Source organism: Globicephala melas, chromosome 6 (assembly GCF_963455315.2).
Source record: "Globicephala melas chromosome 6, mGloMel1.2, whole genome shotgun sequence".
NCBI lineage: Eukaryota > Metazoa > Chordata > Mammalia > Artiodactyla > Delphinidae > Globicephala > Globicephala melas.
The window spans coordinates 104,493,819-104,507,644 of record NC_083319.1 but is presented as its reverse complement, the minus strand read 5'-3'; the positions used below and the strand labels follow the sequence as shown (position 1 = coordinate 104,507,644).

The 13,826-nt window shown below is 43.9% G+C and overlaps 1 protein-coding gene across 4 annotated transcripts in view; it reads left to right on the top strand.

The window, feature by feature from the left end:
• Positions 1–13,826, top strand: part of CCDC25 (coiled-coil domain containing 25) — a 90,752-nt gene that overhangs the window by 57,822 nt on the left and 19,104 nt on the right. The window contains exon 9 of one of the 4 annotated variants that reach the window (XM_060301299.2): positions 2,378–2,422. The exons of the other annotated variants lie outside the window; for them this stretch is intronic. Coding sequence (XP_060157282.1) covers positions 2,378–2,407 — 30 coding nt within the window. The 3' untranslated portion in view covers positions 2,408–2,422. Of the gene's footprint in view, positions 1–2,377; positions 2,423–13,826 lie in introns of those variants that run through there. 4 annotated transcript variants of the gene reach the window in all.

Below are 13,826 nucleotides of genomic sequence, written 5' to 3'. Positions count from 1 at the left end.
GTCTGAAACTATTAAACATATAGTAAGGTAGAGTAAATAATCATTTTGATGTGGTTAGGAATCAAGATCTTTAGCTTAAGAGAAAAAGGATAAAAATATGAAATCAAAGAAGTTAAGTAAAATTATATACTTCTAAATTTGGATTGGAAGTATATATACTCCAGAAGTTTTTCCTCTCTGTTAAAAACAAACAAACAAAAAAAGTAACTGTTCTTTCTTTCTTGTCCTCTAACTCTTTCCTTTATTTGTCTTCTTTTCTCTTGTTCAACAATTCACCCCTAAAGCCATGAGGTGCAGCTGAGGAAGAGGTGCACGCTTGGGGGGGATCAGGATAGGGGAGCCCTGGGGTGCAGAGGGTGTCCCTGCGGAAGAGTGGGCTGCCAGCGTGTGGTCAGAGCCAACTGGGACGAGGATGGTGCCTGTGTGGAGGAGCAGCCTGGCGCTGGGTGTTGGAGCATGGGCGGATGAGGAGAGTGCCCATGGGGACAGTCAGTGGCTGCAGCCTGGAATGGGTGTCAGAGCCCCAGTAGGGTGGGGAGAGGGCTTGCCATAGGAGAGGAAGTGGAAGCAGCTATGGGACGCTGTGGGAAATTGGCCAAATGAGTAAACATATTATGGGTAATGGGAGTGATTGCCTAACCCCCCGGAGAAAGATGTTACAAATGCAGAAGGAGGGAAAGCAGAATGGACCCTGTAGTGTTGGATCGGAATTGAACTCACTATTTCCCACAAATAGATATAGACATAGAGACAAATATAGATGTGTGTGTACGTGTACAAGTTTAATCTCCCCGAGCTCTGTCCACTGATAGAAGTCCTGTGAATGAAGATGCCCCATAAAGCAATAAGCCGTTTTAGCATCCTGATCTTGGTTTCTAAGTATTATTCTACAGTAAAGGAAACTGTGTTCTTTGGAGAAATGACTTATTTCACAGCTGGGACAGGCAAAGTACAAGATGAGCCTGGAATACAATGGGTACAAGTCAGAGAGACACAGAAGCTAGTCTGAAGGGGCACGTACTGGCCATATCTGGGACAATTTGAGCCTCAAAGTCAACAGTGATCACAATGGATAATAACCCATGGAATAAAATAGGAAATCTAGAGTCCATATTGATATAAATATGTAAATGAAAGAATTGAAAGTTTGGCAAAGAATAGGGTATTTACATAGTTTCAAAGTACTTTTCCAAGAAATACTTAGTAATTACAAAGACGGAAAGAATTATTTTACAATGGAGAAGCCTAGCAGCTACCACCTGAACCAAGCGATCAAAATGAACATCATTTGTAATGCAACAAACTGAAGTTGTGTGTCACCTAATAAGATGCAATGAGAACCCAGCCTCACTTCCATGATGTTTTTGCCCTGGATGCACAACCTGAATCTAATCATGAGAAAACATTAGACAAACACAAACTGTAGGACATTCCACAAAACAGCTGCCCTATAATTTTCAAATATTCCAAAGGCATGAATTTTACGGAAAGATGGGGAACTGTTCTAGATGGAAGGAGACTAGAGAAACACGAGAGCTAAATGCAATGCGTAATTCTAAACTGGATCTTTTTGTTTAACCCTGGTAAAACTTGAATGTGGTATAAACACGGCATGGTAGTAAAGATCAACGTGCATTTCCTCATTTTGATGGTTGTACTGTGCATATGGAGGAAAATGTTTTTGTTTGTTGGAAATACCAACAAAAAGTATTTGAGGGTTATGGGACATTCGTGGTAATAATTTACTCTCAAAAGGTTTTTGCTGGGGTGTGGGGAGTTCTTTGTACTTCACTTGCAACTTTTTCATAAGTTTGATTTGTTTTCAAAAACTAAAACAAGATAGCACTTATATAATAAATGCATATATATGTATATGTGTGTGTGTGTGTGTATATATATATATATATATTTCCTAGTTCTACCCATTAAAGAGACTCAGAAGCAATGATCCACCAGTAGCACTGAGTGCCTCCTGTGTGCAGATTATGAATTCTAAATACCATTTTCCACCAACAGGAATCAGAGTTCCTAAAAGAGTGTTGGATTACAGATCCAAGACAGGAAATATACAAGATAAGCCAAGAACATTTTATCATTCCTGAAAGCAAGGAAACTACCAAAGATTACTGAAGTTGGGGCAAAAGAATTCAGGAACTAAGCTGGGGAGGCCCAAAATGGGACCATTTGAACACAAGTAAGAGTAAAAAGTGCAATAGGTTGAAACACATCAAAATTGTTACAACCCATGAGTTCATGATAATAATAGGAATAATAAAAAGAACTCACAGATCATTTTTGGGTGATATAGTGGGGGAACCAATTCATTCTGAAAACATAAAAGGAAGGGGATCAAGAATTCCATCTGCCTTTCTTATAGGAACTACACCTCCAGGTAATCATTATTTGAGGAGAAAAAAATTCTCTCTGAAAGAATCCAGCTGGTAAGTGAAGATGCAGTACTAGAATCATGACTCTGCAAAGCCCTTATGAGCCGATGGACCTACTCATCAGTGTTCAGTCACATCACAGCAAGAGAGGCCGGGAGACATTACATATCTCCTAATGGCACAACATCACCTCCAAAGTATTCTTGCTTAAAGATCGCACCTTGCATCTATAGATCTATCAATTTACAAGAAATAAATGGAGCAGGGGAATGATTTTTAAAAATATGACCAGCATAATCCATAATGTGGGAAACCCTATAGGAAAAATGACCTGGCTTCTTCAACAAAGAACGTTTACAAGGAAAAAGAAGGAGCAGGAACCTATAGATTCAAAGAGACTTAGGAGACATGTCAGTCAAACGCTGCAGGCACATTTGGGGGAAATTTGAGCACTGGCTGAATATTTGATGATATTATGGATTTGCTTCAAAACAATCCATTTGTGGGGATGAAAGAAGTGTAGCCATGAGTCAAGTTTTTTAAAAGGTCTGGATGATCAGATCTGAGTAGTAGTTCATTGCTCTCTACTTTTGTTATGCTTTAAATTTTCACTATAAATATTTCTAAATGTCACTAAACTCCATAGTTTCTGCCTAGGTTGTTCTGGCTCTGGTCCCTCCCCTAGCCTGCCGCCTACCACATCCAAGGAGAGCAGGAGGTCCTCTGTGTCAACAGTGTCTCCTTTAACAGAAAACCTTCCTCTCCCTCCGTCCAATGATAAATGAGCAGAAACAAGAGAAGAGGTGGATGAGGTGGGTAGTGTAGGGTCTTGAACTTAGAGCCTCCAATAGCAAACATGGGGTGGGGGATAAATTGGGAATTTGGGATTAACAGATACACGCTACTACATATAAAATAGATAGGCAACAAGGACCTACTGTACAGCACAGGGAACTATATTCAGTACCTTGTAATAACCTATAATGGAAAAGAATCTGAAAAAGAATAGATATAGGTAACTGAATATATATATATGTATAACGGAATCGCTTTGCTATATACCTGAAACACTGTAAATCAACTATACTTCAATAAAAACAATTTAAAATAAATAAATATAGCGTTAACTGCTCCCCCCCTCCCCCCGCCAAAAAAAAAGTAAAGAGTGCTTGTGAGGCTCAAATGTCTGAAAAATTACATATGAAAGAGCCTGTATGTAGAAAATGATATGCAAATGTAAGGCGAGATTGTTTTTATTTTCAATTCCTTCTCCTAAACAGAATTTTTCTTGGCCCCATGCTATAGAAATATAGGAACAGGAGGATGGGGGAATTGTTCAGGCCTAAGAGAAGGCTCTCTTCGATTTTCTGCAACCACATACCACTGAATTTGCTGACCTGGGGATCCTGGCATCTGTGTCCTAGGGTGGAGCTGCCTGGACCAGCCCATCAACCACGGGCAGGGAGAGAGACCTGGAAGGAGGAGAGGAAGTGGGGGCAGGGGATGGGATCTTGTCCGAGTGATGAAGTATGTGAATGAGAGTTGGCTGGAACCAGGCATCAGCACTAGGTTGGCCACGCCATTGACGCAGCTGGACTGTGTGGCTCTAGCCCTGCGCCAACACCCCACGCCTCTAGGCACATTTTGGAGGGCATTTTGGGAAGCTGAGCAGCTGCCCACCTGACAAAAATGCTCCACTGCTCCTCTGGGTCTGGGGGAATCCGAGGCCGGGCAGGTGAGTCTGAGCTGGCCTCCGTGGGACTCGAAGCACCCCCTGCCCCAGCACTGAATCTCAGCACTGTCCAAAGAGGTACATGGTTGGAGCTTCTTGGACCCAATGGGGTACCTTGAAGAGAAAACCAGGGTGGCATGCAGCCCAAGTGGGTGTGTGGAGGCCACAGCACCTGGGCAGGAGGCCAGGCCCTTGTTCAGTCCTGCTTCTTCCTGGCCTGGTCACTTATTCCGCTTCCCTGGGCCCCAGTTACTCTAGGTCTTGAATAGGGTCCAGAAACCTTTTGTAAAATCTTCTCAGGTGACTCTGATGATCACACAGGTTAGAAACCATGAACTCATCCAAATGGTCAATAATCTTCTGACTTTGGTTTTTGGAATCTGCTCCTGCCTGATCTTTTGCTTTTCTCTGAACTGTGTTCATTTAATTTAAAAAAAAAAAAATACACACACACACACACATATACACACACAAACTATATATATATATACACAACACATATATATATACATACACACACGCACACACACACGCACACACACACATATATATATATATATGGATGGATAGGAAGTGTTCATTCAAGGGGGGAAGAAAGGAAAACTGACATTTCTTGAGGAGAGAGTCTGTTCTGTGCTGGGTACTTTACCAACGTCATCTCTGTGTTGCCTGCCCAGAAGACAACTGTAGACTATAGACGTACTTTCAAGCAACTTGCCTTTCTCCCTTTTCCTGACTCTGAAATGCAAGGGCTACTCTGCTAGGGATCTCCTCACATTCTAAGAGGGGGAAATGAGAATGGGAACTCACATCTATTTTTTAGTCTTTTATTAACATTTAATTTTTTTATGCTAAAACAATGTATAAAGGGAATATCTGTATGTGTTTTTTTAAGTCCGTAATGAAAAATAGTGAGAGTTTATCTCTCGCCACATTCCAAAAATTGTCCCCCTACCCATTGCCCAGACAACCACTTTCACCCACTTCTTTTGGTAGTTATCCCTATAATATAAAACTTATATGCTAACACTGCATTTTTCTCAATGTATCAGTTTTAGGCATAGTGTATTTACTGACTTTTCTGTTATGATAGTATGTGAAGTATTAGCTTTCTCATTGCCACTTCCACCTGTTGTCTCCCCATCCTCTCCATATGGTTGAATCACTATTTTTTAAAAAATTTTTAAAAATTAATTAATTTTATTTTTGGCTGTGTTGGGTCTTCATTGCTGCGTGCAGGCTTCTCATTGTGGTGGCTTCTCTTGTTGCAGAGCACGGGCTCTAGGCACTCGGGCTTCAGTAGTTGTGATGCACGGCTCATTTGCTCAGTGGCATGTGGGATCTGCCTGGACTAGGGCTCAAACCCATGTCCCCTGCATTGGCAGGAGGATTCTTAACCACTGTGCCACCAGGGAAGCCCTGCCATTTTTAAATTTTATATCTGTAATCAGGGTTTATATCATTAAGACTTATATAAATATTGTTTATGACAAAAGTCAAGTGGCACACTATGAATGCATTCTCTTTCCTGTATAGTTTTTCATTTTTCCTGGGGTTATTAATTGCTCTTCTTTTTATTTGCATAATTTTCTGTACTTCTTTTGAGGAGCTTCATCTTGAAATCTACAATATCATTTTTGTTATCAAGTCTATGTTTTTTCTAGAGAGCTCCTTTTGAAAGTCCTTCATTCTTCTCCTAAGTCTGCTCTAGAGTAACCTCTGAGAATTCTCACCACTCCTCTGAGTTGCAACCCCATTTCTGGGAATCTGTGACTGTTTCTATTTGAGTTTATTTTTTTGTTTTTTTGGTACCTCTTCTCCCATAGTTTCCCAAGACACTGTGGATGGAACTGAATTTTCTGAATCTTTGCATGTTTGGAAAACATTTCTCTTCTGCTCTCACACTTGGCTGATCAATTAACTGGGTACAAAAACATAGGCTGAAAATAATTTGATGTCATAATGTTAAGATACATTTGCTCAGGAGAAGTCTAATGCTATTCTTATTCCTTTGTGTGTAATTTGTTCTGTCTCTAGAAGCTTTTAAGTTCTTGGCTTTATGCTTGGTGTCCGGGAATTTTAGGATCAAAGACCTAGGTGTAGGTCTTTCAGAATTCTTTGTTCTAGGTTTTGGGCAGGTTCTTTTAATCCTGTGTCATGTACTCTTTAATTCTTGGAACATTTATTATATTATTTACTTGATAATTTCATCTTCTTCATTTTCTCTCTCTTTCTGGAATTTGTTAGTCGTTGAACCTCTTAGACTGATCTCCTGATTTTCTTATCTTTTCACTGTTATTTCTTATTCCTATGTTCTATTTTCTGGGAAATGTCCTCAGTCTTATCTTCTAACCCTTCAACTGTATGTTTTATTTTATCTGTTAATTTCCAAGAACTCTTTCTTGTTAAATGATTGTTCCTTTTTCATAGCACCTTGTTCTTGTTCCATGGCCTTTCATATTTCTGTGAACATATGAGATTGGTTGCCTGTTCATATTTAAGAATGAGGAGCTACAAGAGTTGATTGGAAGCTCTGTGTTGCTTATCACTTTAAAGTGACTGGGATGAGACTTTACCATTTCTTTGGAAGACCACTCCCCCTGAATATTAGTATCTGGAAGATTTTTCTTGGGAACTATTCAGTTTCTCTAAAGAATCCTATTTTCCTGTTGGAGAAAAGATGTGCATCAGCAGGTGAGGCAAGAGGAAGGGGCTCCCTGCCTGCTCCATAGTCAGACTTTCAATTGATACTTCCTTTTTAGCCCTGAATCTCACCCCCACTATTTGGTGCCTGGAGCCCCCAAGTCCATCATCTCTTCTGTTCTCTTTCTCCTAAGAATAAACCCTGCCTCCTGCCTAAGGAGTAAGAATCTGGTGCTAGTATTCTGAAGGTAGATAGGTTTCCTACTTATGTCCTCATTTTCCTCCCATGCCTCACCCTACCCTCCTCCCTTCCTGGTGCCTTCACATTCTGAGCCTCTTCAGGGTCTACAGCACGGATCGGCTCTTTTCTCATAGATACCATTCTCAACTCGCACATTTCTCCTCCTTGGTGCTAAAATCGTTACCACTCCTCCCAGCATCGACGCCTCGTCTTCTCCTGCGAGACCCATTGAATCTCCAAGTTCCACTGCTTCTTCGTCTCATCACCTCTCACACTCACCTGCTCTCCCCTTCTCTGCCTTCACTTCACCTCCACAGTCAGACCCCTGTTGTCTCATGCCTGGCTCATGGCAACATCCTTCATCTCACAGTCTCTTTAAGCTCTTGTGTATTTCTCTCCTTCAATCAGTTCTGCATCCCGTGGCCACACAAAGCTGATCATCTCTCTCCCCTCCATTAAAGTGCAGACTTAGGATAAAATCTCAACTTGAGCATGAATACTCAGCCTCCACTGCTCTCTTCAACCTGTCCCTCCTGGATCTTCTTCCCACTGCACACGCCCTCTCCAGCCATACTGAATCCCTCTGCTAAGCCATGCTCCCGCTTAATGCCAAGCCCACGCCCATGTTGCTTTTTTGCTTTCGTTTTTCTTTTCAAGAACTCCTACTTAGACCCTGCCAGTCTCAGCTTAGATGTCATTTCCTCTGGATAGGTTTTCCTGGCCCCAAGACTAGTAGCTTCTCCTCTATACATCCCTAGGGTAATGCCACTTGTCTTCATTAAGCTACCAGCTCCTCCTCCTGAGTCGTCAAGCATAGTTTGATGAATATTGCTTCCCCAGTGCCTAGCACAGTGCCTGACACATAGTAGATACTCAATAAATACTTGTCAAACAAATGAATATATGAATAAATGGTTGGATTCCCACGTTCAGATGCAGAAAGTGAGGTGGGAGAGGCCAAACGAATTATTGAAAGCCATCCAGCAGGGATCTGCACAGAGGTCCCTCTGGCTTCAAAGCCTATTGGATGATGGGCACCTCGTCCTTCAAGTGCACTTGCTTTCCTAGTCCCAGGCCTCTGACTCAGAGATGTCAGCCTTGGCGCCCCTGGGGATTAAATTTCCAGGGCCCTCTGGGGTGGTTTACCGTCGGCTGATCTCCAGCATCTCCTGCCTGGGTCTACCAAGGTCCTGCAGAGGTCCCTGCCAGCCTAGTGCCTGTGATAAAAGACAGCAGCCCCAGAGGGAGGCGGGTGGGGACCTCCGGTTCAGCTCCAGGCTCCTTGGACCCGCCCTCCTTCCCCCTCCTCTCCTCATCCCCCTCAACGCTCGTTTGCTCTGGCCCTGGTACCCGGAGAAACTCAGACTGCGAGGATTTTCATGGGGGACGCAGTGGCGCCCTCACTAACTGCTCCCTTAACGAGCAGAGGAGTGAGTTCCATTTTGGCCCAATTCAGAGGACACTGCCCTCTGGGGACCAGTCCAGGCTGAAAGTTCAGATTATTTTGCAGCTTTTGGAGCAAACATCCACTCCAAAAACATGATGTCACCAGAGAAGGCTTGACTACCCTGTGGGGTGCTGGCAGCAAAGACACCCCTCTCCCATCTCCAGCATGTCCTCCCTCAGGGGAGAGACAAGAACACTCATTTCAAAGCAGGAATGGTGCTTCTGAGGGGAGTTGGCCTGGTGTCTTTTGTGTGTGTATGTGTGTGTGTGTGTGTGTGTGAGAGAGAGAGAGAGAGAGAGAGACCCAGAAACCAGAGATGGGAAACAAAGCCTATGCACGAGTTCTGAAAGGCTTTGATGAACTACCTCTGCAGCTCTAAGCACATCTAGTTCAGGAAGCTTCCCTCTAGTCCAGCTCAGGCTAGGGTCTTTACTATTGACCTGGGAGGTGAAGGGGGCTCCAGCTAATATTTCTTCTGCTCCCCTAATGCCTTCCTCTTTGAGAGGCCAGCACTGAGCCCCAGGAATCTGCAAGGTGAACATGAACCCCTCATGTCCACACGTTTTCCCTTCCTCCCTTCCTTTGTTCACTCCTTTTCGTTTTGCATCTATTCTTTCCTCATTCTGCATGTTCCTCCTTTTCCTTTTTCCTTTCCTCTGCTTTCTCTTCTCATCTTCTTTTCACGTTAAGCTAATAACATCTAACCTTTATTTATCCATGATGAGAGGCCAGCCCCTCATTTATCTAAACATCTTATGGGTAGTGTGTCATTTCATAAAAATTTTTTCCTTTAAGTGTTTTACAAGAGTAATCTTGCTTGTTGTAAAAAAAAAAAAAAATTAGAAAGTACAGGTGAGCTGAAACCGAACAAAAAACAACAAAAAGTTAAAGTCCCACCATAATCACATCTTTGACATTGTGGTGTACGTTCTCCCAGATTTCACTCTAAGAATGGACCCTTCCAAATCTACTAGAGATTCTTTAGAAGTCAGGAGTCCTGGGTCTGCAGTTGAAGCTCGGCCTTGAGCGAATCGCAGCCCCTCGGCGTGTCCCTGGGCGGCACCTGCATCGCAGGAAGAGGCCTGCCCCTGCCAGCTGGTAGCACGCCCAGGTCAAGAGACCAGATTTTTTTGCTCTCAAGAAAGCCCCAGCCCGTTGCCTTTTGCCACCATCCCGAGAATCAGAGCCGGATTCCGGGCATGGCCACACACCTCTTCACATCCCCTTGGGCCCACCCCGACTTCTCAGCTTTCACTGTTTCTGCCAATGCGTTGGAAATGCTCCTGTGTTCCCTCCACCTGCACTAACAGAGGGAAAGTACTGCCCCAGCACTCCTTCCATGTGCTCAGCATCTCTGCCAGGCCCAGGTGCCCCACAGATGCAGGTGCCCCCCGGAGGCTCCTCTCCTGATGGCTTGGGGCTGTTTCTTCCCTGGAGCGTCATGGCCAAGTTTCCGTGGCCCTGCCTGCGGGGACCCTGGGCCAGGGCTGTGGGTGTGGGCAGCTTTGGGTTCCACGTGGGCTCTGAACAGGAAGGGCTTTCATGTGGGTGCCATCTGGACTCCTGGTCCTGGCCCCGGCCCTGGCAGTGCCCAGCGAGGGGGAGCTGCAGTGAGAAAAACATTTTGTGTTTGGGAGCCTGTTGGTGAGACGGGAGGACGGCAGGGCAAAGCGTTCGTGCAGGCTGAGAGGACAGAGACCAGTGTGACCCTGTGGAAATGAGACGAGAAAGCCTCTTCCACCTAAGAAGCAGCCTCGGCAGAGACACCGGGAAGAAAAGTCCATCGGGTGGTGATGGAAAACAATTTTTCGAGCCTGCCTTTGCTCTCTCCCTCTCTACAGGCTCACTGAGCCTAATCAGGTCAAGCGTCCAGCTCCCGCTGCCAGACATGGTGGCATTGTTTCAATCCCCTGCCCCCCCCCTCCCCCCCGCTCCACCATCCCCTCCACCCCTGAGAACCGAGTTCTGACAAAGGAGGCCCTGAGGGACGGGCCTGGGAGGACAGAGGCCAAGGGCTGAGGAGGCAGGGTCACTCCTTCTCTACTCCCTCCTGCTGGTTATTTTTCTCCCTGGGACTTGAGGGAGAAAACAAGGCTGCCTCTGGAAGACCCGAAGGCTGTTTTTGTTTACATAAAGGCACTTTCTGAGCAAACTGCTCCCTGAAAGGTCAGCACTCATCCCAAGCAGCGCTGGGACCCAGGGCGGGTTTGGGAGATGTGGGGAGAAAGGAAACCGCAGGCCACTTGAGGTCAGATGACTTCACCGGAGAGGGGAGGGGAGCTTCCTGGAAACGGGACTCTGGGAGACTCTTGCTGCTCCATAGAACTCGAATAGGGCTTGTTTATCTGTCTTCCAGAACACCCCACAGCGTGGCAGAGAGGCCAGAGCCACGGGCAGGACACAAGGGAGCTTGGCATCTGGGCCCGTATCCCACAGCCTCTGCCTTCACCTCCCTAGGCCTGAGTTTGCATGAGGGCACGAAGTAGAAGAACCTTGAGAACCCCCCAACCCATATATTCTCGGTGTTCAGCAAACATTTTCTGAGCAAATACCCTGCACCTGGTATGATACTAAACCCAGGGGCCCGGGTAAGGTGACCGATAGCCCTGGTTTGCCTGGGATTCTCCCAGTTTTAGTACTGAGCACCTGGATGTTGGGTCAGGCCAGCCCCAGACCTCAAGCAGCTCAGGATCTGGAAACAATGGCAGCTGTACAATAGCATGTGATGAGTGGCCTAATAGAGAGTATACAAAGGCATGGAACGTGAGAGACGCAGAGACTAGCTCTTGGGAGGAGAGCTGGGAAATTGCACTACGGTGACACCTGTTAGCAATGAGGAGCAATGGCTAGATTTCTTTTTTTTTTTTTTTTTTTGCGCTACGCGGGCCTCTCACTGTTGTGGCCTCTCCCGTTGTGGAGCACAGGCTCCGGACGCGCAGGCTCAGCGGCCATGGCTCACGGGCCCAGCCGCTCCGCATCATGTGGGATCTTCCCGGACCGGGGCACGAACCCACGTCCCCTGCATCGGCAGGCGGACTCTCAACCACTGCGCCACCAGGGAAGCCCTTACCACAATTTTTTTATCCATTTACTTATTGATGAACATCTGAGTCCTTTCCAGTTTTTTTGCTATGATGAATAATGCTGTATGAATATTACATACAGATCTTTGTGTCTCTTGGGTAAATGCCTAGACGTAGAATTGCTGGATCATTTGTTAAGTAAATGTTCAAGTTTATAGAAAATTCCCTGACTTTTCCAAAGTGGTTGTGCCATTTTACAGTCACACTGTCAACGTCTAAGAGTTCCAGTTGCTCCACATCCTCCCCAACATTTAGTTTTGTAAGTTTAAACAATTTTAGCCATTCTAGCAATATCTCATCATAGTTTAAATTGCGTTTCCCTGGTGATTAATGAAGGTGAATACTTTTCATGTACTTACATATCATTCATATATATCTTATTTGCAAAATGTCTGTTCAAGTCTCTTACCCATTTTTAAGTCTGGCTATATGTCTTTTTAAAATTGAATTGTAGGAGTTCTTTATATATCCTGAATGCATATCCTTTGTCTGATACATACATTGCAAATATTTTCTCCCAGTCTGTGGTTTGCCTTTTTATTTTTTTAAAGGTATAGTTTGAAGAAGAGAGGGTTTTAATTTTGATAACATCCAACTTATCAAGAATTTTTCTTTTATGGCTGTGACTTTCATATACTAAGAAATCTTTGCCTACCACAAGGTCGTGAAAATTATCTCTTATATTTCCTTCTAGAAGTTTTATAGATTTAGTTCTTACATTTAGGTCTGTGGTCAATATCAGATAAATATTTTGTGGAAAAAAATCATTTTTGTTGAAAAGATTTTCAGAATTCCCTGTCTGTCCAGTGGTTACGACTTAGCACTTTCACTGCCAGGGGCCCAGATTCTGCAAGCCCACACGGCCAAAAAAAAAAAGACTTTTCTTTACTTATTGAAATTCTTTGGTGCCTTTGAGGAAATTCAATTGATAGTATATGAGTGGCTCTATTTCTGCATTCTCTGGTTCACTTGATCTATATATTTATCTTTACACCGTTATCACACTGTCTTGATTACTGTTACTTTAAAGTAAGTCTTTTTTAAAAAAAATCTTTTTTAGAATCTATACATTTTTTAAGTAATAGAAACGTCTTTATTTTATTTATAAAATTTATTTATTTTTGGCTGCATTGGGTCTTTGTTGCTGCACGCAGGCTTTCCCTAGTTACGGTGAGCGGGGGCCAGCGCGCAGGCTTCTCATCGCGGTGGCTTCTCTTGTTGTGGAGCATGGGCTCTAGCGCATGGGCTTCGGTAGTTGTGGCACATGGGCTCAGTAGTTGTGGCTCGCGGGCTCTGGAGCACAGTCTCAGTAGTTGTGCTGCAGTGGCTTAGGTGCTCTGCATTGGCAGGTGGATTCTTAACCACTGCACCACCAGGGAAGTCCCTAGAGTAAGTCTTGAAATCAAGTAGTATAAGCCCTCCAACTTCACTCTTCTTCAAAATTCTGTTGGCTTTTTAGGTCCTTTGCATTTGAACACACATTTTTGTCATCAGTTTATCAATTTCTACCAAAACAATCCTCTGCAATTGTGTTGGGAATGTATAGAATCTACAGATAAATATAAGGAGAATGGACATCTTAATAATATTGTCTTCTTATACATGAAAATAGTATATATTTCCATTTGTAAAGATTCTATAAAATTTCTCCAGCAATGTTTTGTAGTTTTTCAGCATAGAAGTCATGCACATGTTTTATTCAATTCTTCCTATGTATTCTATGTTTTTATACTATTACTGGATTTTTTTTTTTTTTTTTTGCCGTACGCGGGCCTCTCACTGTTGTGGCCTCTCCCGTTGCGGAGCACAGGCTCCGGACGCGCAGGCTCAGCGGCCATGGCTCATGGGCCCAGCCGCTCCGCAGCATGTGGGATCTTCCTGGACCGGGGCACGAACCCACGTCCCCTGCATCGGCAGGCGGACCCTCAACCATTGCGCCACCAGGGAAGCCCCTCTTTATTCTTTAGTTTGGATAATTTCTATTGATTTGTCATCAGGCAAATCATTGCTAATGTGCTGTTAATTCCATCCAGTGAATACTTTATTTCAGTTATTGAAATTTTCAGTTTTAAAATTTCCATTTGTTCTTTTTTTTATAACTTCCACTTCTCTGTTGAGATTCTCTATGTTGTCATTCATCATGACCATATTTTCCTTTAGTTATTTGAACATATTTATTATCGTATTTTTAGTCTTGGTCTGCTAACATTTGGGTAACCTCTGAGTCAATTTCTATTGCCTAATTTTTTTCTTGAAAATTGTCACATTTTTCTGGGTTTTGCTGGGCTTTTTT